At 64.5% G+C, this 25,462-nt stretch overlaps 4 protein-coding genes across 5 annotated transcripts; all 4 read right to left on the reverse strand.

Annotated features, from left to right (window-relative positions):
- Window positions 1–2,023: 2,023 nt before the first annotated feature.
- On the reverse strand, window positions 2,024–5,409 carry LOC309682796 (class I histocompatibility antigen, F10 alpha chain-like). The gene is made up of 8 exons (XM_082499739.1): window positions 5,326–5,409; window positions 4,445–4,708; window positions 3,529–3,804; window positions 3,180–3,452; window positions 3,002–3,103; window positions 2,816–2,848; window positions 2,485–2,517; window positions 2,024–2,313 (listed from the first exon to the last, which is right to left on the reverse strand). Exons 1-8 carry the CDS (start codon window positions 5,393–5,395, stop codon window positions 2,300–2,302), a joined length of 1,065 nt encoding a protein of 354 aa, XP_082355865.1. The 5' UTR covers window positions 5,396–5,409; the 3' UTR covers window positions 2,024–2,299.
- Window positions 5,410–9,175: 3,766 nt separating this feature from the next.
- On the reverse strand, window positions 9,176–16,013 carry LOC309682794 (HLA class II histocompatibility antigen, DM beta chain-like). Of its 2 annotated transcripts, XM_082499737.1 has the most exons (6): window positions 15,902–16,013; window positions 10,759–11,040; window positions 9,694–9,978; window positions 9,503–9,622; window positions 9,366–9,401; window positions 9,176–9,285 (listed from the first exon to the last, which is right to left on the reverse strand). In XM_082499737.1, exons 1-6 carry the CDS (start codon window positions 15,942–15,944, stop codon window positions 9,275–9,277), a joined length of 777 nt encoding a protein of 258 aa, XP_082355863.1. In that variant the 5' UTR covers window positions 15,945–16,013; the 3' UTR covers window positions 9,176–9,274. The 2 variants fall into 2 exon arrangements, with proteins under 2 accessions (XP_082355863.1, XP_082355862.1); XM_082499736.1 differs by lacking the exon at window positions 15,902–16,013 and having other exon boundaries at window positions 10,759–11,122.
- Window positions 16,014–16,607: 594 nt separating this feature from the next.
- On the reverse strand, window positions 16,608–19,262 carry LOC309682791 (HLA class II histocompatibility antigen, DM beta chain-like; the record flags this gene model as incomplete). Its single annotated transcript, XM_082499733.1, has 5 exons — window positions 16,608–16,738; window positions 16,858–16,971; window positions 17,053–17,331; window positions 18,846–19,127; window positions 19,214–19,262. 5 exons carry the CDS (start codon window positions 19,260–19,262, stop codon window positions 16,608–16,610), a joined length of 855 nt encoding a protein of 284 aa, XP_082355859.1.
- A 3,433-nt stretch (window positions 19,263–22,695) lies between these two features.
- On the reverse strand, window positions 22,696–24,420 carry LOC309682793 (class II histocompatibility antigen, M alpha chain-like). Its single transcript, XM_082499735.1, has 3 exons — window positions 23,140–24,420; window positions 22,934–23,059; window positions 22,696–22,823 (listed from the first exon to the last, which is right to left on the reverse strand). The coding sequence occupies exons 1-3, from the start codon at window positions 23,654–23,656 to the stop codon at window positions 22,819–22,821; spliced, it is 648 nt and encodes a 215-aa protein (XP_082355861.1). The 5' UTR covers window positions 23,657–24,420; the 3' UTR covers window positions 22,696–22,818.
- Window positions 24,421–25,462: the final 1,042 nt, after the last annotated feature.

Consider the following 25,462-nt stretch of genomic DNA (forward strand, 5'->3'; position numbering starts at 1 on the left):
GCCCTGCCACTGCTTGTAAGTCCCGCGCCTCTCAGTGCTCGGGGAGGGGGGATTTGGGCTGTATTATAACAGGAAGGCTGTTCCCTGCCGGGAAAAGCACCACAGGCTCCTGCCCAACCCCCCCCTCTCACCCCCCCAGGGGGAAGAGGCCCTCCCACAGCTCCCGGCAGCAGCGGGGCCCTACGGGGGTAGCGGCTCCCCGGCCCCGCGGGGAGGCGGGCAATGGCGGGGGGCGCACGGGGAGCGCCAGCCCGCCGGGCTCCCTTCCCCACAGCCCCCACACAGCGCCCGGGGCCCACCGGCACCTCCGCCGCCGTCCGACCGCACCACACGCACCTCCCGCCTCCTGCCGCCACGCCACTGACAAAGCTGCGGGCGGGACCGCTATTTTATACCCCTGGCACAGCCCGCCCACCGCCCCGGCCAATCGGCGCGCAGGAATGAGGAGCGGCAGACGGCGCAGCCAATCGCAGCGCGGCCTCGAAATCCCCTCAGGAGCCGTCCCTTCGCCTCACACCCCGCCCGGCCCCGACCCCGCCGGTTTGGGGCGAAATCCCGTCATTTTCGGGGCCGCTGACGGGAGCGGAGCGCTTTCAGGCGCTCTACGGCGCGGTTCGGCGACGTTCTTCCCGGGCCGGGGCGTTTGGGGCGGAATAGCGGGTGATTTGCGGCCCCTTTGGCTCCCCGCGGGGCCGTCGGGCTCTGGGGCGCCGGGGCCCGGGGGCTCCGGGAACGGTACTCGTTGTCCCGCGGGAAGAAGCGGGTTTGAATTAGGGCAAAGTCGTGCGCTGCGAGGCCGTGAGGCGGAGGGGGGGGGGGGGGGAGGATTTCCTGAGGGTTTCGGAATGAAATAGCGCCAATTCAAGGGCGGCCCCGGCCCAGGAAAGGGGGATTTTGCTTCTCGGGAGCTTCGAGCCGCACACGGAGGGTGAAGGGTCCGTGTGGTTTGCGAGAGAAGCACGAGGAGTCCTGAGGTGGTCCCAGAAGGGGAATGGAACCGGTTCCAGGCTCGAGGTCTCGGCCCCGGCGGGCACAGGGCAGCTCCCACCGTGTCTCCCCACCCGCCGGTTCACCTCAGGAGAGCGGGCAGCGACTTTCTGCTGAGACCGGGAGCAACCCCCGACCCGCAGCGGGGGGACGGACATCCCTACAGGGCTCCGCGCTGCTGGAAGAGGCGACGCTGTCGGTCCCCAGGATGAAGAAAGGTCTTTCTCCAGCACGTGTCACACCAGCGCTTGGGGCTTGCTGCAGAGATACGGCCGTTGCAGCGCACAGCCTGAACTCGCGACAGCGCCGTCGTACAGATACACACACATTCCTTGTCCCTGCACCACGAACCTGCAACAAGCAGCACCCACACCGCTGGTACCGTGGGGATGGCACTTGTCCCCATGGTCCGGCCTCCCAAAGGGACTCACGTCTGGTTGAAGCTGCTGCCATCCACCCACTCCAGGCGCTCGCCCCGTCTCTGCAGCCCAATCCAGTAATCCGCATTGCCCTTGAGGCGCCAGAGGAACTCCTGGGCAGGAAGGAGAGAAGCCAACAGTCAGGAGATGCTCCAGCCCCACACCAGTCCCTCACCCAGCCCCACACTCATTGCTGACGGACCCACACGGCTACCGCCGCCCCTGGGATGGCGGCAGCTCCCACCCCACACCTGCTCCAACAGGCTCCAGAGCTGCTGCAGGAGCTCACCAGGAACCCCCTCTTCTCCCTTTTCCTCATCGAGCGCAACGCAGAGTATCTCCCGCTAGTTTGGGTCATCTGCCTGGTGGTGTCCCATCTCAACACCTTGCACAACCCCCATCTGGTCACCGGGGGGGGGGGGGGCCCGGTGAGAAACAAGAGAAGAGCTTGAGCTGCGCCAACACGGTTCGGGTCCATTGCTGTGGCACCAACGCTAACCACCGCACCCCGCTGGGCTGCTAGCGAGAAAATCAACCCTACCCCAGCCAAAACCAGTCCAGCCCTGGACCCGAGAGCAGCCCGGGCACCAGGAGAGGAGGCACAGCCCACGGGAGGGTGGGGGCCAGCATTTATTGTGGGCGCCAGGAAACGTGCACAGAGAGGAGAAATCACTTACAAGATCAAAATGAAAACATCACCGATAATTGCACTACGCTAAATTTAAAAGAATCAGAAAATAGGAAGTGGCAGGAAGATTCCGGTGCGGTGGGCAGGGGCAGCGGGACGAGCTCCCTCTGCAGGCAGCTGCCAGCATCCCCCAGCGCCTCTCTGCCCCAGACGCTGAGAGGACGGGGGGTCACATCCACCCATGCGCCGGCCCCTCGTCCAGCGGTCAGGCGGTGATCCCTGCAGGGACGGGAGGAAGAGACAGTGTCACCCAGGGCCACCTCCCTGTCCCCAACCCTCAGCTCTGTGGGGTCTCGGTGCCCCCCTCCCGCAGCCCGGTGTTGTCCCGGCTGTGGGTCCCACTGGGGAGCACGAAGCGCTGCGGCTGCTCCATCCATCCCCGCGCCGTACCTGCGGTCGAGCTGCCAGAACCCCCGTCCGTGCCTGCGAGAGAGAAACAGCCGTGAGCTGCCAGCCCTGCGCTCGCTACGGGCACGGGGCACGTGCCAGGAGCCGGACCGGGAGCCACGGCCGCACTGCGGCCACCGGGAGAGGAGGACGGCGCCACGAGCACCGGAGGGGAGACACGACCTCTTCCACACGTCCCCGCTACGGGGCTGTAAAGAGGGGCACAACAGGGAGGACGGGGGACGGGGAAGTGCCAGCAGCGGCCACAAACTGGAGCCACGAGACCGCCCCGGCACTGGGCGGGGATGGAGCCAGACCTGCCCCCGGTACTCACTGGACGCCACGCCGTAGCCCTTCTTCTTCTTCTCTGCAGAGAGAAAGAGGCATCAGCACCCACCGCGCTTCACCGACAGCCTCGGGGGCTCCCCAGAGCACAGCGGCTCGTGCCCACAGCCCCTCCCGGCCCCCCAGGCCCTGCCTTGCCCCGCACCCCTCTGCCTCACCGGCCCCAGTGCTTTACCCGAATTGCGCTTCCATAGGGCGAATCCGGCCACGACGGTGATGGCAACCAGGACGGCAACAGCCACCCCCAGCGCGATGACCAACAGGTTGGACTCCGTCTCTGGAGGAGAGCGGTGCCATGAGAAGGAGAACCACCCCAGCCCACCGCTCCGCGTGCCCAAGGCCACCGGGCTCACCCCACGCGTAGAGGCCGGGCTCAGGCAGGCTGGCGTGCTCCACGCGGCACCGGTACTTGTCCTTCTCCTCCGGGAGGACCTCGATGGAGGCCCAGGTGTAGTAGGTGCCGTCGCTGTTGGGCGCGATGCTGCCCCACTCCGTCTCCTGGTCCCTGACCTCGCCGTCCTTCAGCCAGCTGACGGTGATGGGCCGCGGGTAGAAGCCGTAAGCGCGGCAGCGCAAGGTCAGGGTCCCGTGGGCCTCCTTCCCTGACACTCGGACCGTGGGGGGCTCTGGGGAGGGGGTGACGGTGAGGGCCGGCACGTGCACCCGTGCTGGCCGGTCCCCGGGGTCCCGTCTCGCCCTCACCTTTCCTCTCCAGCACAGCCCGCCCGTAGCTCACGTATCTCTTCAGCCACTCGATGCAGGTGTTCTTCAGGTACTGCTTCTTCTGCTCGGCGACAGTCTTGTCCTCCTCCCACTTCCTCTTGGTGATTTCTGCCGCCGCGTCCGCCGCGGTGAACCTCATCGTGTCCATGTCAAAGGCGATGAAGTCACTCCCATCGTAGGCGTTCTGATAATACCCCCTGGTGCTACCGTCCTCCAGGAGGTCACAGCCGGACATGCGCTGCCGCGTTTGAGCCCCTGAAACACGACCGGGGAGATGGGGCTGAGGGGCTGCTGCAGCCCTGGGCCGTCAGTGGGGCACAGACCCCCCGGCAGCACCCCCACCCCAACCCCGTGCGGGAGTCAGGGCAACCAGGAAGAGGGCTGCCCCCCATCCTGCCCGGGGCCCACAGCACTCGGGGTGTCACGTAAAGATGTGATGCACACCCCCTGCGCTCAGCCCCACGGCACCCTGGGACAGCGAGGGGCTGGGATGGGTCCTGAATGCTATGGGAGATGGGATGGAGTGGTGGGACCCCCTCTGGCTCTGGGATGGGGGCCCTGAGCACCATGGGGAGGCCAAGGGGATGGGAGCTCCTCTGGTTCTGGGGGTCTCAGCTGCCGTGGGGATGGCGAGGGGATGGGATGCGGTGGCCAGGAGCCTCCCAGTCCTGGGATGGGGTTCCAAGCACTGTGGGGGTGGGACAGAACAGCCGGGACCCCCTCACATTGGGGGACGGGGTGGCCGTGGACCCTGTGACAGTGACACCAGGCAGGGAAGGGCCGGCACAAGTTGGGGCAGCAGCGTGGGGCTGGACAGGATCTTGGATTTGGGAAGTCTCCTGTCCCACAGAGTCCCGTCCCAGCCCCACGGAGCCCCAGCTCAGCCCACACTCACTCCCGCTCTGGTTGTAGCGGCTCCGCAGTGTGTCCAGGTTCCCATGGTCAACCCGCTGGTTGATCTGCGAGATGTGGGTCTGGGTGTCCCAGTACTGCTGGTCCAGGTTGGCCGCCATCCAGTCCGCCCCGGGCACCGCCTTCCCCATCTCGCTGTCGTAGCGCGCGATGAGGTTCCCATCCACGTACCCCACGGACACGAACTGGGGCACCCCCGGGCTCGGCTCCCACACCGCAACATCGAAGTAGCGCAGAGAGTGGGGTCCTGTGGGGACACGGGGGGTGGTCAGAAGTGGGGGGGGGGAGGGCAGCATTGGGGGGGGGTGTCAGCAGGGCTGGGTGGGGGTCACAGGGGGAGCAGATTGGAGAGTGGTGGGTGTCCAGGGGAATTCCGGTGCCCAGGGATGGAGGGGTGTCAAGAGGGGGTCCCGGTGCCTGGGGAAGGTGCCCGGAAACGGGGGTCCGCGGGGGGGGGGGGGCCCGGCGCCAGAAAAAGGGGGTCCGGGGGTGTCCCGGTACCCGGGGATGGAGGGGTGTCAAGGGGGGGTCCCGGGGTTTGGGGGGGTCCCGGTACCCGGGGATGGAGGGGTGTCAAGAGGGGGTCCCGGTGCCTGGGGAAGGTGCCCGGAAACGGGGGTCCGCGGGGGGGGGGGGGCCCGGCGCCAGAAAAAGGGGGTCCGGGGGTGTCCCGGTACCCGGGGATGGAGGGGTGTCAAGGGGGGGTCCCGGGGTTTGGGGGGGTCCCGGTACCCGGGGATGGAGGGGTGTCAAGAGGGGGTCCCAGTGCCCGGGGATGGTGCTCTGAAAAGGGGGTCCGGGGGGGTCCCGGTGCCCCGGGGGGGGGTCTCCGGGTCCCCGCCCGCGCTCACCGCCCGCGCTCACCGCCCGCCGCCCCGTCGAGGACCCCCAACAGCAGCAGCAGCCCCACACCGAGCGCCCGTCCCGGCGCCATAGCGCCGCTCCGCTTCGGACATGGCCCTCCCCGCGATTGGTTCCTCCACCCACCGCCCGCCAATGGCAGCCCGAGTTGCGTCGGACGTCAGCGGGCGCCGGGCAGATCCCGGCGTCTCAAGTTGGGAAAAAGGAAAGCGAAAGCGGCTGAAACACCGCCGGGGCCGCCGCGGACCACCGAGAGCCTCCCGGGATATCCCGACCCCCCCGGGACCCTCAGCCCGGGACCCCCCCGCCCCTCCTCAGGGTCCGAGATCCCCCCGCACCCCCCGCTCTGCTGGTGTCCCCCCTGAGTAGGGTCACCCCTGCCCCCCCCCCCGGGGCCCGGTTTTGTCCCCTCCCCCCGGGGCACCCCGGGACCCCTCATCCTGTCCTCCCCGGGGGGAAGGGGGGGGGGGAGGGGGGAAACCCGGTATGCCGTGGCTCCGTCCATCCCCGGCTCTGCCACCCTGGAGGTTTATGGGTGAAAAAGCTGGGAAAGCAGGAAAATAATCCCGGGGAGTGTGACCACACACCCCGGGACGTGTGGGAGAGAGGTGCCGCTCGTGCCCGGTGTCTGTCCTGCCCCACATTTCTTGTGCCCGACACCACTTGTGCCCAATGTCCCTTATGTGTGGCATCTCTTTTCATCGGGCCCTGCTTGTGCCCGGTGCTGCTTGTGCCCGGCGTCCCTTGTGCCTTGTGACGTTGCTTCTGCCCAGCACCGCTTTTGCCCCGGTGTCCCTTGCGCCCGGAGTGCCCGCAGCCGTTCTCCCTCGTGCCCGGCGTTGCTTGTGCCCAACGCCGCTGGTACTCAGTGTCCCTTGCCCACGCCGTTGCTTGTGCCCAGTCTCTCTCGTGCCTGGCGACACTTGTGCCCAGCACTGCCTGTGCTCAGCGTCCATCGCAACCAGCATTGCTTGTGCCCTCCATCCCTTGCACCCCACGTCCCTCGTGCCCAGCATTGCCTGTACCCAGTGTCCCTCATGCCTGGCATCACTCATGCCTGGCAGCTCTTGTGCCCAGCAGTGCTCCTATCCGGCATCTCTTGTCCCCGGTGCACGTTGTCACTCATGCCCGGATATCACTCATGCCCCGTCCGCAATGTCCCTCCTGCCCAGCGTCGTTTTTGCCCGGCGCTGCCTCCGCCCGGTGTCCATCGTTTCCGGCATTGCTTGTGCCCAACACCTCTCTTGCCCAGTGCCCCTTGTGCCTGGCAGCACTTGTGCCCCGTGGCGCTTGTGCCTGGCATCACTCATGCCTGGTAGTTCTTGTGCCTGGTGTTGCTCCCGCCTGGCATCGCACGTGCCTGGTGCTCAATGTCACCCACGCCCGGATATCACTTGTGCCCCGTGCACGACTGTCGTCGTTTAATCCCAGCCAGCAACTGAGCCCCACGCAGCCCCGTGTTACCGACGCCGTTTCCAGCACAAATCCAAAACACAGCCTTGTTACCGGTCACCGGGAAGGAAATTAACTCCAGCCGCTGGGAAGAAAATTAATTCTACCCCAGCCAGAACCAGCACAATCACAGAATCACAGGATGGTCAGAGTTGGAAGGGCCCTCTGGAGATCATCTAGTCCACCCCCCGCCAGAGCAGGGGCACCTCCAGCAGTGGCACAGGACACGTCCAGGCGGGTTTGGAATGGCTCCCGAGTGGGAGACTCCCCCCGGCTCTGGGCAGCTGTGCCAGTGCTCTGCCGCCCGCACAGGAGGGAATTTCCTCCTCGTGTTAAGACGGAACTTCCTATGGTCAACTTTGTGCCCGTTCCTTCTTGTCCTGTCACTGGGCACCGCTGAAAAAAAGACTGTTCCCATCCCTCCGGCACCCTCCCTTTAAGGATTTGTAAGCATTGATAAGATCCCCCTTCAATCTTCTTTTCTCCAGACTAAAAAGCCCCACGTCCCTCAGCCTTTCCTCGTAAGAAAGATGCTCCAGTGCCCTCATCATCTCCGTAGCCCTTTGCTGGACCCTCTCCAGCAGTTCCCTCTCCTTCTTGACCCGGGGAGCCCCGAACTGGACACAGCGCTCCAGATGTGGCCTCCCCGGGGCAGAGCAGAGGGGGAGGATGACCTCCCTCCACCTGCTGGTCACACTCTTCTTGATGCCCCCCAGGATGCCATTGGCCTTCTTGGCCACCAGGGCACATTGCTGCCTCATGGCCACCCTGTTGTCCCCCAGGACTCCCAGGTCCCTTTCCACAGAGCTGTTCTCCAGCAGGTCAGCCCCCAACCTGTACTGGTGCAAGGGGTTATTCCTCCCCAGAAGCAGTACCCCGCACTTGCCCTTGTTGAATTTCATAAGGTTCCTCTCCGCCCAACTCTCCAGCCTGGCCAGGTCACGCCGGATGGCGACACAGCCTTCCGGCGTGTCAACCGCTCCTCCCAGTTTCGTGTCATCAGCAAACGTGCTGATGGTGCACTCTATCCCTTCACCCAGGTCATTGATTGACATCCCTCATGCCTGGCATTGCTTGTGCCCAACACCGCCTGTGCTCAGTGTCCCTCATGCTCAGCATCGCCTGCGTCTGGCATCGATTGCGCCCAGTGTCCACTGTACCCGACAGCACTTGTGCCCAGTGTCCTTCATGTATGGTATCTCACCAGACATCACTTGTGCCCAGCACTGCCTGTACCCGGTGTCCTTTGTGCCTGGCATTGCTTGTGCCCGGCACGTCCTGTGCCCTGTATCCCCTCATGCCTGGCATCCCTCGTGCCCTCCATCGCTTGCACACGTTGTCCCTTGTGCCCAACACCGCCTGTACCCAGTGTACCTCATACCTGGCATTACTTGTGCCTGACATCAATTGTGCCCAGTGTCCTTCGTGCCTGGCATCGCTTGTGCCCAGTGTGCCTTGTGCCTGGCACTCCTTGTGACCAGTAATGCCTGTGCCCGGTGTCCCTAGTGCCCGGCACGTCCTGTGCCCTGTATCCCCTCATTCCTGGCATCCCTCGTGCCCTCCATCGCTTGCACACGCTGTCCCTTGTGCCCAGCACTGCCTGTGCCCGGTGTCCCTCATGACTGGCATCAGTTGTGCCCGACATCAATTGTACCCAACACCCTTTGTGCCCACCATTCTTGTGCTCGCCACTGCCCGTGCCCGGCGTCCCCCGTGTCCGGTGTCCCCCGTGTCCGGTGTCCCTCCTGCCTGGCACCTTTTGTGCCTGGCAGTGCTCCTGTCTGGCATCTCACGTGCCCGGTGCACATTGTCACTTGTGCCCGGATATCACTCGTGCCCCATGCACAGTGTCCCTCGTGCCCAGCACTGCTTGTGCACGGTGCCACTTGTGCTCGGCGTCCCTCCTGCTCAGCAGTGCCTGTGCCTGGCACTGATTGTGCCCAGTGTCCTTTGTACCCAACATCACCTGTGCCCTGCACTGCCTGTGCCCGGTCCCCCTTGTGCCCGGCACTGCTTTTGCCCGGTACTGCTTGTACTCAGTGTCCCTTGTGCCCTGCTTCACTTGTGCCCGGTGTCCCTCACGACCAGCATCGCTCACGCCTGGCAGTGCTCCAACCCAGCGTCTCACGTGCCCAGTGCGTATTGTAACTCGTGCCCGGATATCACTCACCACCCTCGCACATTGTCACTCGTGCCTGGCATCGCTCACGTGTGGCATTGCTTGCCCCCGGTGCACGACGTTGCACGTCCCCAGCGTTGCTCGTGTCCGGCATCTCTTGTGCCCAGCAGTGCCTGTGACCCAGCACGTCTTGTGCCCGGTCCTGCTGGTGCCACCGCCTCCCCGCAGCCCTTCCCCTCAGTGGGACAGCGCGGGGACCCCCCGTACCACACCACCCCATCGCCACGGAGCATCTTTATTGTTGGCACTGCGGTGTCACCGCCAGGGTGACAGGGACGTGGAGGAGCCACCGGGGCTGGTAGATCACCATCCTGGGGGTCATCAGATGCTTCCTGGGGGGGACATGGGATGGCAGAAGGGGTGACATGCCCCGTGGGGAGGGGGGACAGGGACAGGCTGGATGTGCCATTACCTGCGGGGTAGTTGTCTCCGGGGAGGGGGGTGTAACCTGCAAGAGGGAGTAGAGGGGGTGAGGAGGGTCCGTGTCACCCCAGGCCACCGTCACTGTCCCCCCCAGGCCACCGTCCCTGTCCCTCCCCGGGCGCTCACCCAGTGCCGCTGGCCTGGCCCGGTAGTGGTAGACACCGGCGATGAAGAACCCAAGCCCCAACGCCATCACCACGGTGGCCGCGGCCACCTTCAACGTCAACTCTGGGGACAAGCCAGGACCTGTGGGGACACGGTGGGGGTGAGCAATGCCGTGGCGAGGATCCAGGTGCCCTCCCCCGTCCCCAACTCACTCCAGTCCTCCAGGAGGGGTTGGTCCAGGCTGGCGTGTTGCACCGAGCACGTGAAGGTGTCCCCGGCCACCGGGGCCACCATCAAGGTCACCCACGTCTGGTAGGTCCAGTCACCGTTGGGGATGGCGGAGATGGGGGGCTGGTCACCGGGCCCCACGATGTCCCCGTTGTGCAGCCAGATGACGGTCACCTCGGGGGGGTAGAAGCCCCAGACGTGGCAGGTGAGGAGGACGGGCGCCCGAGCGTTGCCCATCTTGGAGGGGATGATGAGGGCTTGGGGTGGCGCTGCGGCGGGGAGGGGGGACGGTCAGGGTGGGGGTGAGTCCCCTCCCCGCCCCGGGTGACGTTCCCATGCGATGTCCCCTCCTGCAATGCTCCGTGCAATGCGCTGTGCAAGCTCTGGGCATTGCTCCTCGTCACCTCCTCCATGCAATGCCCTGGGCGATGCTCCATGCAACGTCCCCGTGCAACATCCCCGTGCAACGTCCCCATGCAACGTGCCCATGCAACGTGCCCATGCAACATCCCCATGCAACATCCCCGTGCAACATCCCTGTGCAACATCCCCATGCAACGTCCCTGTGCAACATCCCTGTGCAACATCCCCATGCAACGTCCCCGTGCAACATTCCTGTGCAATGACCCCATGCAACGTCCCCGTGCAACATTCCTGTGCAATGTCCCCATGCAATGTTCCCATGCAACGTCCCCGTGCAACATCCCCATGCAACACCCCATGCAACTTCCCCATGCAACGTTCCCATGCAATGTTCCCGTGCAATGTTCCCGTGCAACGTTCCTGTGCAATGACCCCACGCAACGTCCCCATGGAATGTCCCCGTGCAATGTTTCCATGCAACGTCCCCATGCAACGCCCCCGTGCGACATCCCCATACAACATCCCCATGCAACGCTCCATGCCATGCCCCCGTGCAACCCCCCACGCAACGTGCTCCGCAACACCCCTGTGCAACACCCCCAACACGACACCCCACACCACGTCCCCGTGCAAAGCCCCCGTGCGCGATGCCCCCATGCAAAGCCCCTGTGTGCCGCAGGGCTCACTCCGCCGCAGCACCGTGGAGGCCCAGAACTGGGGGACCAGGTCGTGGCAAGCCCGGCGCCGGGCTTCGGCGCGCTCCAGCCAGGCGGTGCCGTTGTTGAGGACGGCGGCCATGTGGATGGCGTAGGGGCGGAGCAGCCCCCAGTCGCAGGCGACGAAGCGCCGGGTGTCGGAGTCGTAGCACACCAGCGGGTTCTTGTTGAAGACGAGGGCGAAGTCGAAATCCAGCACGGAGCCGTTGGCCGCCAGCGGGCAGGAACTGGCCACGTGCACCAGGAAAGCGCCTGAGAGGGGCACATGGGGGTGGGTGGCATCTCCTGGGATGCCTCTGTCTGTCCCCATGTTTCTATCCGTGTCCGTCTGTTCCCATCCCTCCATCCATCCGTATCCATCTCCCTCCATTCCTATTCATTCCCATCCCTCCATCCGTTCCCCAGCTGACTCCATCCGTTCTCCTCCTTCCACCCAACCCCAGCCCTGCATCCACCTTCATCCCTTCATCCATCTCCATCCAAGCCCATCCGTCCACCCATCTCTTCATCTACTCCTCTGTCCTCATCCATCCATCCATGCCCATCTCTGCTCTCCTCCATCCTTCTTCATCCCTCCATCCATCCCCACCCATCCCCATCCCTCCATCACTCCCTGTGCCTCCATCCAACCCTGCACCACAATCCACCTCCATCTCCCCATCCCTCCATCCATCTCCAGCTCCCCATCCCTCCATCCATCCCCATCCATCTCTTCATCTACTCCTCTGTCCTCATCCATCCATCCATGCCCATCTCTGCTCTCCTCCATCCTTCTTCATCCCTCCATCCATCCCCACCCATCCCCATCCCTCCATCACTCCCTGTGCCTCCATCCAACCCTACACCACAATCCACCTCCATCTCCCCATCCCTCCATCCATCTCCATCTCCCCATCCCTCCATCCATCCCCATCCATCTCTTCATCTACTCCTCTGTCCTCATCCATCCATCCATGCCCATCTCTGCTCTCCTCCATCCTTCTTCATCCCTCCATCCATCCCCACCCATCCCCATCCCTCCATCACTCCCTGTGCCTCCATCCAACCCTGCACCACAATCCACTTCCATCTCCCCATCCCTCCATCCATCTCCAGCTCCCCATCCCTCCATCCATCCCCATCCATCTCTTCATCTACTCCTCTGTCCTCATCCATCCATCCATCCATGCCCATCTCTGCTCTCCTCCATCCTTCTTCATCCCTCCCTCCATCCCCACCCATCCCCATCCCTCCATCACTCCCTGTGCCTCCATCCAACCCTACACCACAATCCACCTCCATCTCCCCATCCCTCCATCCATCTCCATCTCCCCATCCCTCCATCCATCCCCACCCATCCCCATCCCTCCATCACTCCCTGTGCCTCCATCCAACCCTGCACCACAATCCACCTCCATCTCCCCATCCCTCCATCCATCTCCAGCTCCCCATCCCTCCATCCATCCCCATCCATCTCTTCATCTACTCCTCTGTCCTCATCCATCCACCCATGCCCATCTCTGCTTCCCTCCATCCTTCTTCATCCCTCCATCCATCCCCACCCATCCCCATCCCTCCATCACTCCCTGTGCCTCCATCCAACCCTGCACCACAATCCACCTCCATCTCCCCATCCCTCCATCCATCTCCAGCTCCCCATCCCTCCATCCATCCCCACCCATCCCCATCCCTCCATCACTCCCTGTGCCTCCATCCAACCCTGCACCACAATCCACCTCCATCTCCCCATCCCTCCATCCATCTCCAGCTCCCCATCCCTCCATCCATCCCCATCCATCTCTTCATCTACTCCTCTGTCCTCATCCATCCATCCATGCCCATCTCTGCTCTCCTCCATCCTTCTTCATCCCTCCATCCATCCCCACCCATCCCCATCCCTCCATCACTCCCTGTGCCTCCATCCAACCCTACACCACAATCCACCTCCATCTCCCCATCCCTCCATCCATCTCCAGCTCCCCATCCCTCCATCCATCCCCATCCATCTCTTCATCTACTCCTCTGTCCTCATCCATCCATCCATGCCCATCTCTGCTCTCCTCCATCCTTCTTCATCCCTCCATCCTTCCCCACCAATCCCCATCCCTCCATCACTCCCTGTGCCTCCATCCAACCCTACACCACAATCCACCTCCATCTCCCCATCCCTCCATCCATCTCCATCTCCCCATCCCTCCATCCATCCCCACCCATCCCCATCCCTCCATCACTCCCTGTGCCTCCGTCCAACCCTGCACCACAATCCACCTCCATCTCCCCATCCCTCCATCCATCTCCAGCTCCCCATCCCTCCATCCATCCCCATCCATCTCTTCATCTACTCTTCTGTCGTCATCCATCCATCCATGCCCATCTCTGCTCTCCTCCATCCTTCTTCATCCCTCCATCCATCCCCACCCATCCCCATCCCTCCACCACTCCCTGTGCCTCCATCCAACCCTACACCACAATCCACCTCCATCTCCCCATCCCTCCATCCATCTCCATCTCCCCATCCCTCCATCCATCCCCATCCATGTCTCTCCACCCCATCCATCCCGTTGCCCCCACCTGTCCTTCGTATCCTGCCCACACCACGTTTCCCCCACCCCTTGCCCCCAACTTGGCTCCAACTCCAACCCCCCCAAAGTGTCCCAGGGTCCCCAGTCAACCAAGACATGACACCCCCCACCCCACCCCCCGCCAAGCCATCCCCACGGGGTCACCCATCAGCCTTGGGACAGACATCCCCCCCCCGAACTACGTCTAGGGCCAAAACACCCCCAAACTCTCCCTGGTGTCCTATGGGATTGAGAACCCCAAGACTGTCCCTGGAGTGCTGCAGAGCCCCCCAAAAATATTCCTGGGGTCCTGAAATGCTGAGCCCCCCCCAAACCACCCCCAGCATCCGGCAGGGATGAGACCTCCAGGGTGTCCTCCCCAGGGTCCCGTGGGGCAGAGCCCCCTCCAAATCATCCTCAGGATCCCGTGGGGCAGAGTCCCCCCCAAACCATCCCTTGAGTCCTTCAGGGTTGAGGGTCCCCCCAAACAGTCCCCAACACCCCATAGGGCTGAGCTGCCCAGACTGTCCCCAGGGTCCCACAGGGCTGAGTCGTCCCCCCCCCAAACCACCTCCGGGGTCCTATGGAGTAGAGCCCCCCCAGACTGCCCCCAGGGTCCCACAGGGCTGAGCCCCCCCAAACCATCCCTGGGGTCCCACAGGGCAGAGTCCCCCCAAACCATCCCTGGGGTCTCACAGGGCAGAGCCCCCCCAGACTGTCCCCAGGGTCCCACAGGGCTGAGCCCCCCAAAACCATCCCCGGGGTCCTATGGAGTAGAGCCCCCCCAGACTGTCCCCACGGTCCCACAGGGTTGAGCCCCCCCAAACCATCCCTGGGGTCCCACAGGGCTGAGCCCCCCCAAACCATCCCTGGGGTCCCACAGAGCTGACCCCCCCCAAACCATCCCTGGGGTCTCACAGGGCAGAGCCCCCCCAGACTGCCCCCAGGGTCCCACAGGGCTGAGCCCCCCAAAACCATCCCCGGGGTCCTATGGAGTAGAGCCCCCCCAGACTGTCCCCAGGGTCCACAGGGCTGAGCCCCCCCAAACCATCCCTGGGGTCCCACAGGGCTGAGCCCCCCCAAACCACCCCCGGGGTCCTATGGAGTAGAGCCCCCCCAGACTGTCCCCAGGGTCCACAGGGCTGAGCCCCCCCAAACCATCCCTGGGGTCCCACGGGGCAGAGCCCCCCCAGACTGTCCCCAGGGTCCCACAGGGCTGAGCCCCCCCAAACCATCCCCGGGGTCCCATGGGGCAGAGCCCCCCCAAACCACCCCTGGGGTCCCATGGAGTAGAGCCCCCCCTGACTGGCCCCAGGGTCCCACAGGGTTGAGCCCCCCCAAACCACCCCCGGAGTCCCACAGGGCAGAGCCCCCCCAGACTGTCCCCACGGTCCCACAGGGCTGAGCCCCCCAAACCACCCCTGGGGTCCCATGGAGTAGAGCCCCCCCAGACTGGCCCCAGGGTCCCACAGAGCTGACCCCCCCCAAACCACCCCCGGGGTCCCACGGGGCAGAGCCCCCCCAGACTGGCCCCAGGGTCCCACAGGGCTGAGCCCCCCCAAACCATCCCTGGGGTCCCACAGGGCTGACCCCCCCCAAACCATCCCCGGGGTCTCACAGGGCAGAGCCCCCCCAAACCATCCCTGGGGTCCCACAGGGCTGACCCCCCCCAAACCATCCCTGGGGTCTCACAGGGCAGACCCCCCCCAGACTGACCCCAGGGTCCCACAGGGCTGAGTCACCCCCCCCAAAACCACCCCCGGGGTCCTATGGAGTAGAGCCCCCCTCAGACTGTCCCCAGGGTCCCACAGGGTTGAGCCCCCCCAAACCATCCCTGGGGTCCCACAGGGCTGACCCCCCCTAAACCATCCCCGGGGTCTCACAGGGCAGAGCCCCCCCAAACCATCCCTGGGGTCTCACAGGGCAGAGCCCCCCCAGACTGTCCCCAGGGTCCCACAGGGCTGAGCCCCCCAAAACCATCCCCGGGGTCCTATGGAGTAGAGCCCCCCCAGACTGTCCCCATGGTCCCACAGGGCTGAGTCCCCCCCCCAAAACCACCCCCGGGGTCCTATGGAGTAGAGCCCCCCCAGACTGTCCCCAGGGTCCCACAGGGCTGAGCCCCCCCAAACCATCCCTGGGGTCCCACAGGGCTGAGCCCCCCCAAACCACCCCCGGGGTCCTCTGGAGTAGAGCCCCCCCAGACTGTCCCCAGGGTCCCACAGGGCTGAGCCCCCCCAAACCATCCCTGGGGTCCCACAGGGCTGAGCCCCCCCAAACCACCCCCGGGGTCCTATGGAGTAGAGCCCCCCCAGACTGTCCCCAGGGTCCACAGGGCTGAGCCCCCCCAAACCATCCCTGGGGTCCCACAGGGCTGAGTGCCCCCCCAGACCATCCCTGGGGTCCCACGGGGCAGAGCCCCTCCAGACTGTCCCCAGGGTCCCACAGGGCTGAGCCCCCCCAAACCATCCCCGGGGTCCCATGGGGCAGAGCCCTCCCCAAACCATCCCCGGGGTCCCACAGGACAAATTCCCCCCCCCCGCCCACCCCCGGGGTCCCCAGTCCGCGTCCCCCACCTGCCCCCCGGACACCCAGGGCCAGGCCCAGCAGCACCAGCATGGCGGGGTGGGCTGGGGGGCGTCCAGCCGCTCTCCGTCCCCCGGTCACCCGCCTGCGCCCCACGGCTCGGCCCCGGCACCCCACACCCCAGCCGGGGGGTGGGGGTGGGGGGCCACCGAGCACCCAATGCGGGCTAGCACCGGACAGGCGTCACCGGTTGCCAGCGAAGGACACCCGAGCGGCCGCCACCACCGGGACATAGCGCGGCGGCCGCGTGTCACCACGCTTTGTCACCACACCGGGGGGGTCACCGTCCCATGGGAATCCTGATGTGACACCCCACCCCCCCCCCCAAACTGGGCTGGGGACCAGGGCGTCGGGGATGGCTGCACCCCAGAGGTCCACATCTCTTCCCCTCCCCCCCCCCCACACCCCACACCCCAACACCGCTTCCGCGTGTAGCGCTAACCCCTCCCCCCCTCCCAGTAACCCCTTTGCCTCCAAACTGGGTGGACTGGGAGCCCTCTCACCACCGCTCGTGAGGGGTCGTCACGGACGAAGCCGCTCAAGGAGGGGGACCACGAATGGATTTATTTGGGGGTGGGGAGGGTTTTCCCCTGACCGGGCACCCCCCAAACTGGGTCCATGGGGGTCGCGGCACCCCAAAACCCCACATCTGCCCGGGGGGTGGGGGGATGATGGGGGGTGGCTCTGCCCCGGAGCTCAGAGTTTGGTCACTGCATGGTCACACGATGTGGCCGTGGAGGGACCAGGATGGGAACCAGGATTGGGACCAGACCCAGGACCAGGAGGTGAACCAGGACCGGGAACAGATCCAGAACCAGGACCAGGACCTGACAGACATAAGAAAACAAATTAGGGACACCCCCCACCCCCTTAATTCAAATGGGTTCCCTGTCCTCCAGCGTGTCCCCCCACGTGCCACACGTGTGTCCCCACGCGTGTCCCTCACCCGGCGTCTGGCGGCAGTAGATGAAGGCGCCGACGGCGAAGACCACCAGCCCCAGGGTCATTAGCACCGCCGCCGCCGCCACCTTCGCCGTCAACCCCGGGGACAAACCGGGACCTGCGGGGACAAAGTGGCCGCGCTGAGCCATCGGGGGGGACCCGAGTGTCCAAGTGCCACGTCCCCATCACCCATGCTCACCCCAGTGCTCCCGCAGGGGCGAGTCCAGGCTGGCGTGCTGCACCGAGCACGTGAAGGTGTCCCCAGCCTTGGCGGTGACCGTCAGGGTCACCTGCGTCTGGTAGGTCCAGTCACCGTTGGGCAGGATCTTGGCGGTGTCCCCAGTGGCCACCACGTCCCCGTTGTGCAGCCAGAGGACGGTCACCTCGGGGGGGTAGAAGCCCCCAACGTGGCAGGTGAGGAGGAGGGCGTCGGGGGCGTTGGGGAGGGTGCTGGGGACGATGCGGACTTGGGGTGGCGCTGGGGCACCAAGGGGACAATCAGTACCGGTGACAGTCCCCTCCCCTCCCCACGTGCTGTCTCATGCGGTGGTTGGGGGGACGGTGTGTAGTGTCCCCATGCAACGTCCCCATGCAACGTCCCCGTGCAACATCCCCATGCAACATCCCCTTCGATGTCCCGCACAATGCCCCGTGCAACATCCCCGTGCAACGTCCCCATGCAACATCCCCTCCGATGTCCCGCACAATGCCCCGTGCAACGTCCCCATGCAACATCCCCTTCGATGTCCCGCACAATGCCCCGTGCAACGTCCCCGTGCAACGTCCCCATGCAACATCCCCTTCGATGTCCCGCACAATGCCCCGTGCAACGTCCCCACGCAATGACCCCGTGCAACGTCCCCATGCAACATCCCCTCCGATGTCCCGCACAATGCCCCGTGCAACGTCCCCATGCAACATCCCATTCGATGTCCCGCACAATGCCCCGTGCAACGTCCCCGTGCAACGTCCCCATGCAACATCCCCTTCGATGTCCCGCACAATGCCCCGTGCAACGTCCCCACGCAATGACCCCGTGCAACGTCCCCATGCAACATCCCCTTCGATGTCCCGCACAATGCCCCGTGCAACGTCCCCGTGCAAGGTCCCCATGCAACATCCCCTTCGATGTCCCGCACAATGCCCCGTGCAACGTCCCCGTGCAACGTCCCCATGCAACGTCCCGTTCAATGTCCCGCACAATGCCCCGTGCAACGTCCCCGTGCAACGTCCCCATGCAACGTCCCCATGCAACATCCCCTTCGATGTCCCGCACAATGCCCCGTGCAACGTCCCCGTGCAACGACCCCGTGCAAGGTCCCCATGCAACATCCCCTTCGATGTCCCGCACAATGCCCCGTGCAACGTCCCCGTGCAACATCCCCATGCAACGTCCCCACGCAACGTCCCCGTGCAACGTCCCCATGCAACATCCCATTCGATGTCCCACACAATGCCCCGTGCAACGTCCCCGTGCAAAGTCCCCATGCAACATCCCCTTCGATGTCCCGCACAATGCCCCGTGCAACATCCCCGTGCAACGTCCCCACGCAACGTCCCCGTGCAACGTCCCCGTGCAACGTCCCCATGCAACATCCCCTTCGATGTCCCGCACAATGCCCCGTGCAACGTCCCCGTGCAACGTCCCCATGCAACATCCCCTTCGATGTCCCGCACAATGCCCCGTGCAACGTCCCCGTGCAACGTCCCCATGCAACATCCCCTTCGATGTCCCGCACAATGCCCTGTGCAACGTCCCCGTGCAACGTCCCCATGCAACATCCCCTTCGATGTCCCGCACAATGCCCCGCGCAACGTCCCTGTGCAACGTCCCCGTGCAACGTCCCCATGCAACATCCCCTTCGATGTCCCGCACAATGCCCCGTGCAACGTCCCCACGCAGTGTCCCCATGCATTCCCCACCCAACGCCCCGTGCAACACCCCGTGCGATGCCCCGTGCAACGCCTCGTGCAACGCGCCGCAGGGCTCACTCCGCCGCAGTGCCGTGGAGGTCCGGAAGTGGGTGGCCAGGTCATGGCAAGCCCGGCGCCGGGCTTCGGCGCGCTCCAGCCAGGTGGTGCCGTTGTTGAGGACGGCGGCGATGAACATGGCATAGCGGTGGAGCAGCCCCCAGTCGCAGGCGACGAAGCGCCGGGTGTCGGGGTCGTAGCACACCAGCGGGTTCTTGTTGAAGACGAGGGCGAAGCCGAAATCCAGCAGGGAGCCGTTGGCCGCCAGCGGGCAGGAACTGGCCACGTGCATCAGGAAGGCGCCTACGAGGGGGACACAGAGGTGGTGGCAGTCCCCAGGGGTTGGACCTCCCCAAACCACCGCACCCCCATGTCCCTCCACGTCCTACCTGCCCCCCGGCAGCTCAGCGCCAGCCCCAGCACTCCCAGCACCTTCATGGTGGGCGGTGGGTGCCGGGGCGTCCGGCGAGATCCGGCCTCTCCCTGCACCGCCCTGCCTTCATCCCTGCCGACAGCGGGCTCGCTCCTCCTCCTCCTCAGGGCTTGGCCCCGGGGATTTGGCCCCAGCACCCTTTGTCACCGGCGACGGGCGAAGCCAAGTGGACTGTGCCCCCAGGGCTGGGCTTGGCATCGGGGGAAGCCCACGCGCCTTTTTCCCGGTGGGGAAACTGAGGCACAGCGCTGGGGATGGCTCTGGAGGTGGGCATGATCCAGCCCAACCCCAATATCAGGCAGCGGAGAAGCCACTGCTGCAGCCACCCTCCCTCCTTTCCACCTTTGCCCAGTGGGGAAACTGAGGCACGCCTCTGGAGAATGGGTCTTTGGGGTCGGGAGCTGCAATCCAGCTCAACCCCAGTACGAGACAGTGGAGAAGCCACCACTGTGCCCTCCCTCTGGCCGCCTCCCGGCCTTTGGCAGTGGGGAAACTGAGGCACAGCTTCTTGTGAATGGCTCTTTGGGGAGCGTGATCCGGCTGGAACCCCAATACGAGACAGCGGAGAAGCCACCACCATGGCCGTATCCCACCCTTTCCCGGTGGGGAAACTGAGGCACAGCGCTGGGAAAGGCTCTTTTGGGGTCGGGGGCTGCAATCCAGCTCAACCCCAGTACGAGACAGCGGAGAAGCCACCGCCATATCCTCCTGGTGGCTCCTCCACTCTTCCACCCTTTCCCGGTGGGGAAACTGAGGCACAGCGCTGGGGATGGCTCTGGAGGTGGGCGGGATCCAGCCCAACCCCAATATCAGGCAGCGGAGAAGCCACTGCTGCAGCCACCCTCCCTCCTTTCCACCTTTGCCCAGTGGGGAAACTGAGGCACGCCTTGGGGGGTGGCTTGGGGGGGGCGGGGGATGTGCCATCCAGCTGAACCCTGATATGAGACAGCGGAGAAGCCACACTGTGTCCTCCCGGTGGCTCCTCGCACTCTTCCACCCTTTCCCAGTGGGGAAACTGAGGCACAGCTTCTTGGGAACGGCTCTTTGGGGAGCGTGATCCGGCTGGAACCCCAATACGAGACAGCGGAGAAGCCACCACCATGGCCGTATCCCACCCTTTCCCGGTGGGGAAACTGAGGCACAGCGCTGGGGATGGCTCTGGAGGTGGGCGGGATCCAGCCCAACCCCAATATCAGGCAGCGGAGAAGCCACTGCTGCAGCCATCCTCCCTCCTTTCCACCTTTGCCCAGTGGGGAAACTGAGGCACGCCTTGGGGGGTGGCTTGGGGGGGGCGGGGGATGTGCGATCCAGCTGAACCCTGATATGAGACAGCAGAGAAGCCACACTGTGTCCTCCCGGTGCCCGCTCCCACTTTTCCACCTTTTCCCAGTGGGGAAACTGAGGCACAGCTTCTTGGGAATGGCTCTTTGGGGAGCGTGATCCGGCTGGAACCCCAATACGAGACAGTGGAGAAGCCACCGCCGTATCCTCCTGGTGGCTCCTCCACTCTTCCACCCTTTCCCGGTGGGGAAACTGAGGCACAGCGCTGGGAACGGCTCTTTTGGGGTCGGGGGCTGCAATCCAGCTCAACCCCAGTACGAGACAGCGGAGAAGCCACCACTGTGCCCTCCCTCTGGCCGCCTCCCGGCCTTTGGCAGTGGGGAAACTGAGGCACAGCTTCTTGTGAACGGCTCTTTGGGGAGCGTGATCCGGCTGGAACCCCAATACGAGACAGAGGAGAAGCCACCACCATGGCCGTATCCCACCCTTTCCCAGTGGGGAAACTGAGGCACAGCGCTGGGAACGGCTCTTTTGGGGTCGGGGGCTGCAATCCAGCTCAACCCCAGTACGAGACAGCGGAGAAGCCACCACTGTGCCCTCCCCCCCCACTTTGGCAGTGGGGAAACTGAGGCACATCTCTAGCAAAGACCCTTTGGGGGTTGGGGATGGGAGGTGGGGGATGGGGAATGTGATACAGCTCAATCCCAATACGAGACAGCGGAGAAGCCACCGCCATATCCTCCTGGTGGCTCCTCCACTCTTCCACCCTTTCCAGTGGGGAAACTGAGGCACAGAGCTGGGAACAGCTCTTCGGGGGTGCAGTCCAGCTGAACCCCAATATCAGACAGCGGAGAAGCCACCGCCGTGTCCTCGCGGTGGCTCCTCCCACTCTTCCACCCTTTCCCAGTGGGGAAACTGAGGCACAGCGCTGGGAACGGCTCTTCGGGGAGCGTGATCCGGCTGGAACCCCAATACGAGACAGCGGAGAAGCCACCACCGTATCCTCCTGGTGGCTCCTCCCACTCTTCCACCCTTTCCAGTGGGGAAACTGAGGCACAGTACTGGGAACGGCTCTTTTGGGGTCGGGGGCTGCAATCCAGCTCAACCCCAGTACGAGACAGCGGAGAAGCCACCACTGTGCCCCCCCCCCCCACTTTGGCAGTGGGGAAACTGAGGCACATCTCTAGCAAAGACCCTTTGGGGGTTGGGGATGGGAGGTGGGGGATGGGGAATGTGATGCAGCTCAACCCCAATATGAGACAGCGGAGAAGCCACCGCCATATCCTCCTGGTGGCTCCTCCACTCTTCCACCCTTTCCAGTGGGGAAACTGAGGCACAGCGCTGGGAACGGCTCTTTTGGGGTCGGGGGCTGCAATCCAGCTCAACCCCAGTACGAGACAGCGGAGAAGCCACCACTGTGCCCTCCCTCTGGCCGCCTCCCGGCCTTTGGCAGTGGGGAAACTGAGGCACAGCTTCTTGGGAACGGCTCTTCGGGGAGCGTGATCCGGCTGGAACCCCAATACGAGACAGCGGAGAAGCCACCGCCGTATCCTCCTGGTGGCTCCTCCCACTTTTCCACCCTTTCCCAGTGGGGAAACTGAGGCACAGACCTGGGAACGGCTCTTTGGGGAGCGTGATCCTGCTGGAACCCCAATATCAGACAGGGGAGAAGCCACACTGTGTCCTCCCGGTGGCTCCTCCCACTCTTCCACCCTTTCCCAGTGGGGAAACTGAGGCACAGTACTGGGAACGGCTCTTTTGGGGTCGGGGGCTGCAATCCAGCTCAACCCCAGTACGAGACAGCGGAGAAGCCACCACTGTGCCCTCCCTCTGGCCGCCTCCCGGCCTTTGGCAGTGGGGAAACTGAGGCACAGCTTCTTGGGAACGGCTCTTCGGGGAGCGTGATCCGGCTGGAACCCCAATACGAGACAGCGGAGAAGCCACCGCCGTATCCTCCTGGTGGTTCCTCCCACTCTTCCACCCTTTCCCAGTGGGGAAACTGAGGCACAGTACTGGGAACGGCTCTTTTGGGGTCGGAGGCTGCAATCCAGCTCAACCCCAGTACGAGACAGCGGAGAAGCCACCACCGTGGCCATATCCCACCCTTCCGTGGGGTGGGGTGGGGTGGGGTGGGGGGGACAGAAGAGGACACGGGATGCGGCCACAGACGAGAGGTTTAATTACCGCGGTGGAGGGGGAGGAGGTTAATCACCACCGCCGCCGCTGCCGCCATCTCCACTCCTGCGTCGAGCGGCGCCGTCCTCTGCACCGTCCCCGTGTTCAACCTGGGGGGGGGGGGGAGGGGAGGGACACACGGACACATAGAAGAGTGGGTTTGGTGACAGTCCCCTCCTCACCCCCCCCCCCCACGGCGGGGGACGACGCCGGGTCGTACCGTGAGCGTTCCGTCGTGCCAGCAGGATCATGGCGATGCCCAGCAGCCCCAGGAGGATGCCCAGCGCCATGGCGGCACCGCACAGCGCCGTCTCCAGCACCTCGGTGGGTTCGGGGTTTTGGAGCACTACGGGGTGGGGGACACCAAGAAGAGGAGGTCACCACCAGCCCCGGTGTCCCCCTCGTGTCCCCGTCCCCGTTGCCTACCCCAGTAGGCGATGACGGAGGTGTTGTCCCCTTCGCGGGTGATGACGCAGGTGTAGATGTCACCGGCGGTGGGCGTCACCGGGAGGTAGGAGAAGCGGACGAAGGCCAAGTCGGGGGTGGGGGTGTATTGGGTGTGGGTGACCCCTTGGGTGATGGGGTCCCCATCCAGCTGCCAAGTGATGGCCACCGCCGGCGGGAAGATGTTGGCCACCATACACACCAAGGTGTTGGGTTCACCCGACGCCGGCGGTTGCATCGGGAAGATGTCGGCCACGGGGATGCCTGCGGCGGTGGAGAAGGGACACGGTGGGGTAGAATCAATCAAAGGAGCGGTTGGTTGGGTTGGAAGGGACCTCGGAAGGTCACCTCCACCACGGGCGGGGCCGTCTCCAACCCCACCGGGTCGCTCCCAGCCCCCCATCCGACCCGACCTTGAACACCTCCTCCAGGGATGAGGGCATCTCCCGCCTCTTCGGGAAACCTCTTCCAGCCTCTCAGCACCCTCAGCGGAAAACATTTCTTCCCGGGATCTAACCCAAATCCGCCCTTTTTTACCTTCAAACCAGCGCTCCGGCTCCTATCAAACGCTCCGTCCCCATAAGCGGTGAAGGGCCACCACGAGGTCCACCCGCAGCCTTCTCTCCTCCGGCCTGACCAACCCCGACTCCCTCGGCCCGGCCCCACAGCAGAGGTGTCCCATCCCTCGGAGCGTCTCCGTGGCCTCCTCCGGCCCCGCCCCAACAGCTCCGTGTCCTTCTCGTCCCCTCGGGACGCGGCGCTCCAGGTGGGCTCTCACCGGAGCAGAGGGGGACCGGCCCCTCCCCGGCCCCGCTGTGGCCACGCTGCTTCTGCTGCAGCCCAGGAGATGGTCGGCTTTCCGGGCTGGGAGCGCACGGTGCCACCTCCCGGCCCCTTTGGCGGCCCCCGAGTCCTCCTCCGCCCCCCACCCCTCCGTCCCCCAGCCCGTCTCCACGCTTGGGCCCTGCGCTCGGCCCGGTTGAACCTCACGAGGGTCACCCGGGCCCACCTCTCCGGCCTCTCCAGGTCCCTCTGGGTGGATCCCTCCCCTCTAGGGCATCAACCACCCCCCTCGGCTCGGGGTGGGCTCCAAACTTGGGGTCGGCTCCAGACCTGCTGAAGGTGCCCGAGATCCCACCACCTATGTGGTTGATGAAGATCTGGAACAGTACCGGTCCCAGTACGGACCCCTGAGGGACACCACTCCTCACTGGTCTCCATCCAGACGTTGAGCCGTTGATCGCAACTCTCTGGACACCACCATCTACCCAATTCCTCACCCACCCAATGCTCCACCCACCAACTCCACAGAACTGAGAATGGAGGACGTTGTGGAGGACCACGTCAAAGGGACGATGGTGGCACACGTCCTCAATGAAGATATGGAACAGTACTGGTCCCAGTATGGATCCCTGAGGGACACCACTCCTACGTTGAGCCATTGACCACAGCTCTCTGGACGCCACCATCCGCCCCATTCCTCACCCACCCAACACTCCATCCATCAACTCCATGGAACTGAGAGAGGAGGAGGTTGCGGAGGACTGTGTCAAAGGGACGATGGTGGCACACGTCCTCGATGAAGATATGGAACAGTTCAGGTCCCAGTACGGACCCCTGAGGGACACCACTCCTCACTGGTCTCCATCCAGACGTTGAGCCGTTGATCGCAACTCTCTGGACACCACCATCTACCCAATTCCTCACCCACCCAACGCTCCACCCACCAACTCCATGGAACTGAGAGAGGAGGATGTTGTGGAGGACCACATCAAAGGGACGATGGTGGCACATGTCCTTGATGAGGACATGGAACAGTACTGGTCCCAGTACGGACCCCTGAGGGACACCACTCCTCACTGGTCTCCATCTGCACATGGAGCTGTTGCCCACAGCTCTCTGGACACCACCATCCGCCCCATTCCTCACCCACCCAACGCTCCATCCATCAACTCCATGGAACTGAGAGAGGAGGATATTGCGGAGGACTGTGTCAAAGGGATGATGGTGGCACACGTCCTCAATGAAGATATGGAACGCTACTGGTCCCAGTATGGGCCCCTGAGGGACACCACTCCTCACTGGTCTCCATCCAGACGTTGAGCCGTTGATCGCAACTCTCTGGACACCACCATCTACCCAATTCCTCACCCACCCAATGCTCCACCCATCAACTCCACAGAACTGAGAATGGAGGACGTTGTGGAGGACCACGTCAAAGGGACGATGGTGGCACACGTCCTCGATGAGGACATGGAACAGTACTGGTCCCAGTACGGACCCCTGAGGGACACCACTCCTATGT

This window comes from Vanellus vanellus (assembly GCF_965231255.1).
Source record: "Vanellus vanellus genome assembly, contig: SUPER_32_unloc_1, whole genome shotgun sequence".
Lineage (NCBI taxonomy): Eukaryota > Metazoa > Chordata > Aves > Charadriiformes > Charadriidae > Vanellus > Vanellus vanellus.

Excerpts from the sequence above, each read along its gene's own strand:
- LOC309682796 (XM_082499739.1), bottom strand. The coding sequence starts at position 5,395 with ATGGCGCCGGGACGGGCGCTCGGTGTGGGGCTGCTGCTGCTGTTGGGG. Across the intron at positions 3,104-3,179 it reads GCCCGGCCTCTACGCGTGGG|AGACGGAGTCCAACCTGTTG; the intron begins GTGAGCCCGGTG and ends GCTCTCCTCCAG. Across the intron at positions 2,849-3,001 it reads CCTATGGAAGCGCAATTCGG|AGAAGAAGAAGAAGGGCTAC; the intron begins GTAAAGCACTGG and ends TTCTCTCTGCAG.
- LOC309682794 (XM_082499736.1), bottom strand. The coding sequence starts at position 11,098 with ATGGGGACAGACAGAGGCATCCCAGGAGATGCCACCCACCCCCATGTG. Across the intron at positions 9,979-10,758 it reads CTCCACGGTGCTGCGGCGGA|CGCCACCCCAAGCCCTCATC; the intron begins GTGAGCCCTGCG and ends TCCCCGCCGCAG. Across the intron at positions 9,623-9,693 it reads ACCCCTCCTGGAGGACTGGA|GTCCTGGCTTGTCCCCAGAG; the intron begins GTGAGTTGGGGA and ends GTGTCCCCACAG.
- LOC309682793 (XM_082499735.1), bottom strand. The coding sequence starts at position 23,656 with ATGTTTTCCGCTGAGGGTGCTGAGAGGCTGGAAGAGGTTTCCCGAAGA. Across the intron at positions 23,060-23,139 it reads CTCCGTCATCGCCTACTGGG|TGCTCCAAAACCCCGAACCC; the intron begins GTAGGCAACGGG and ends CCCACCCCGTAG.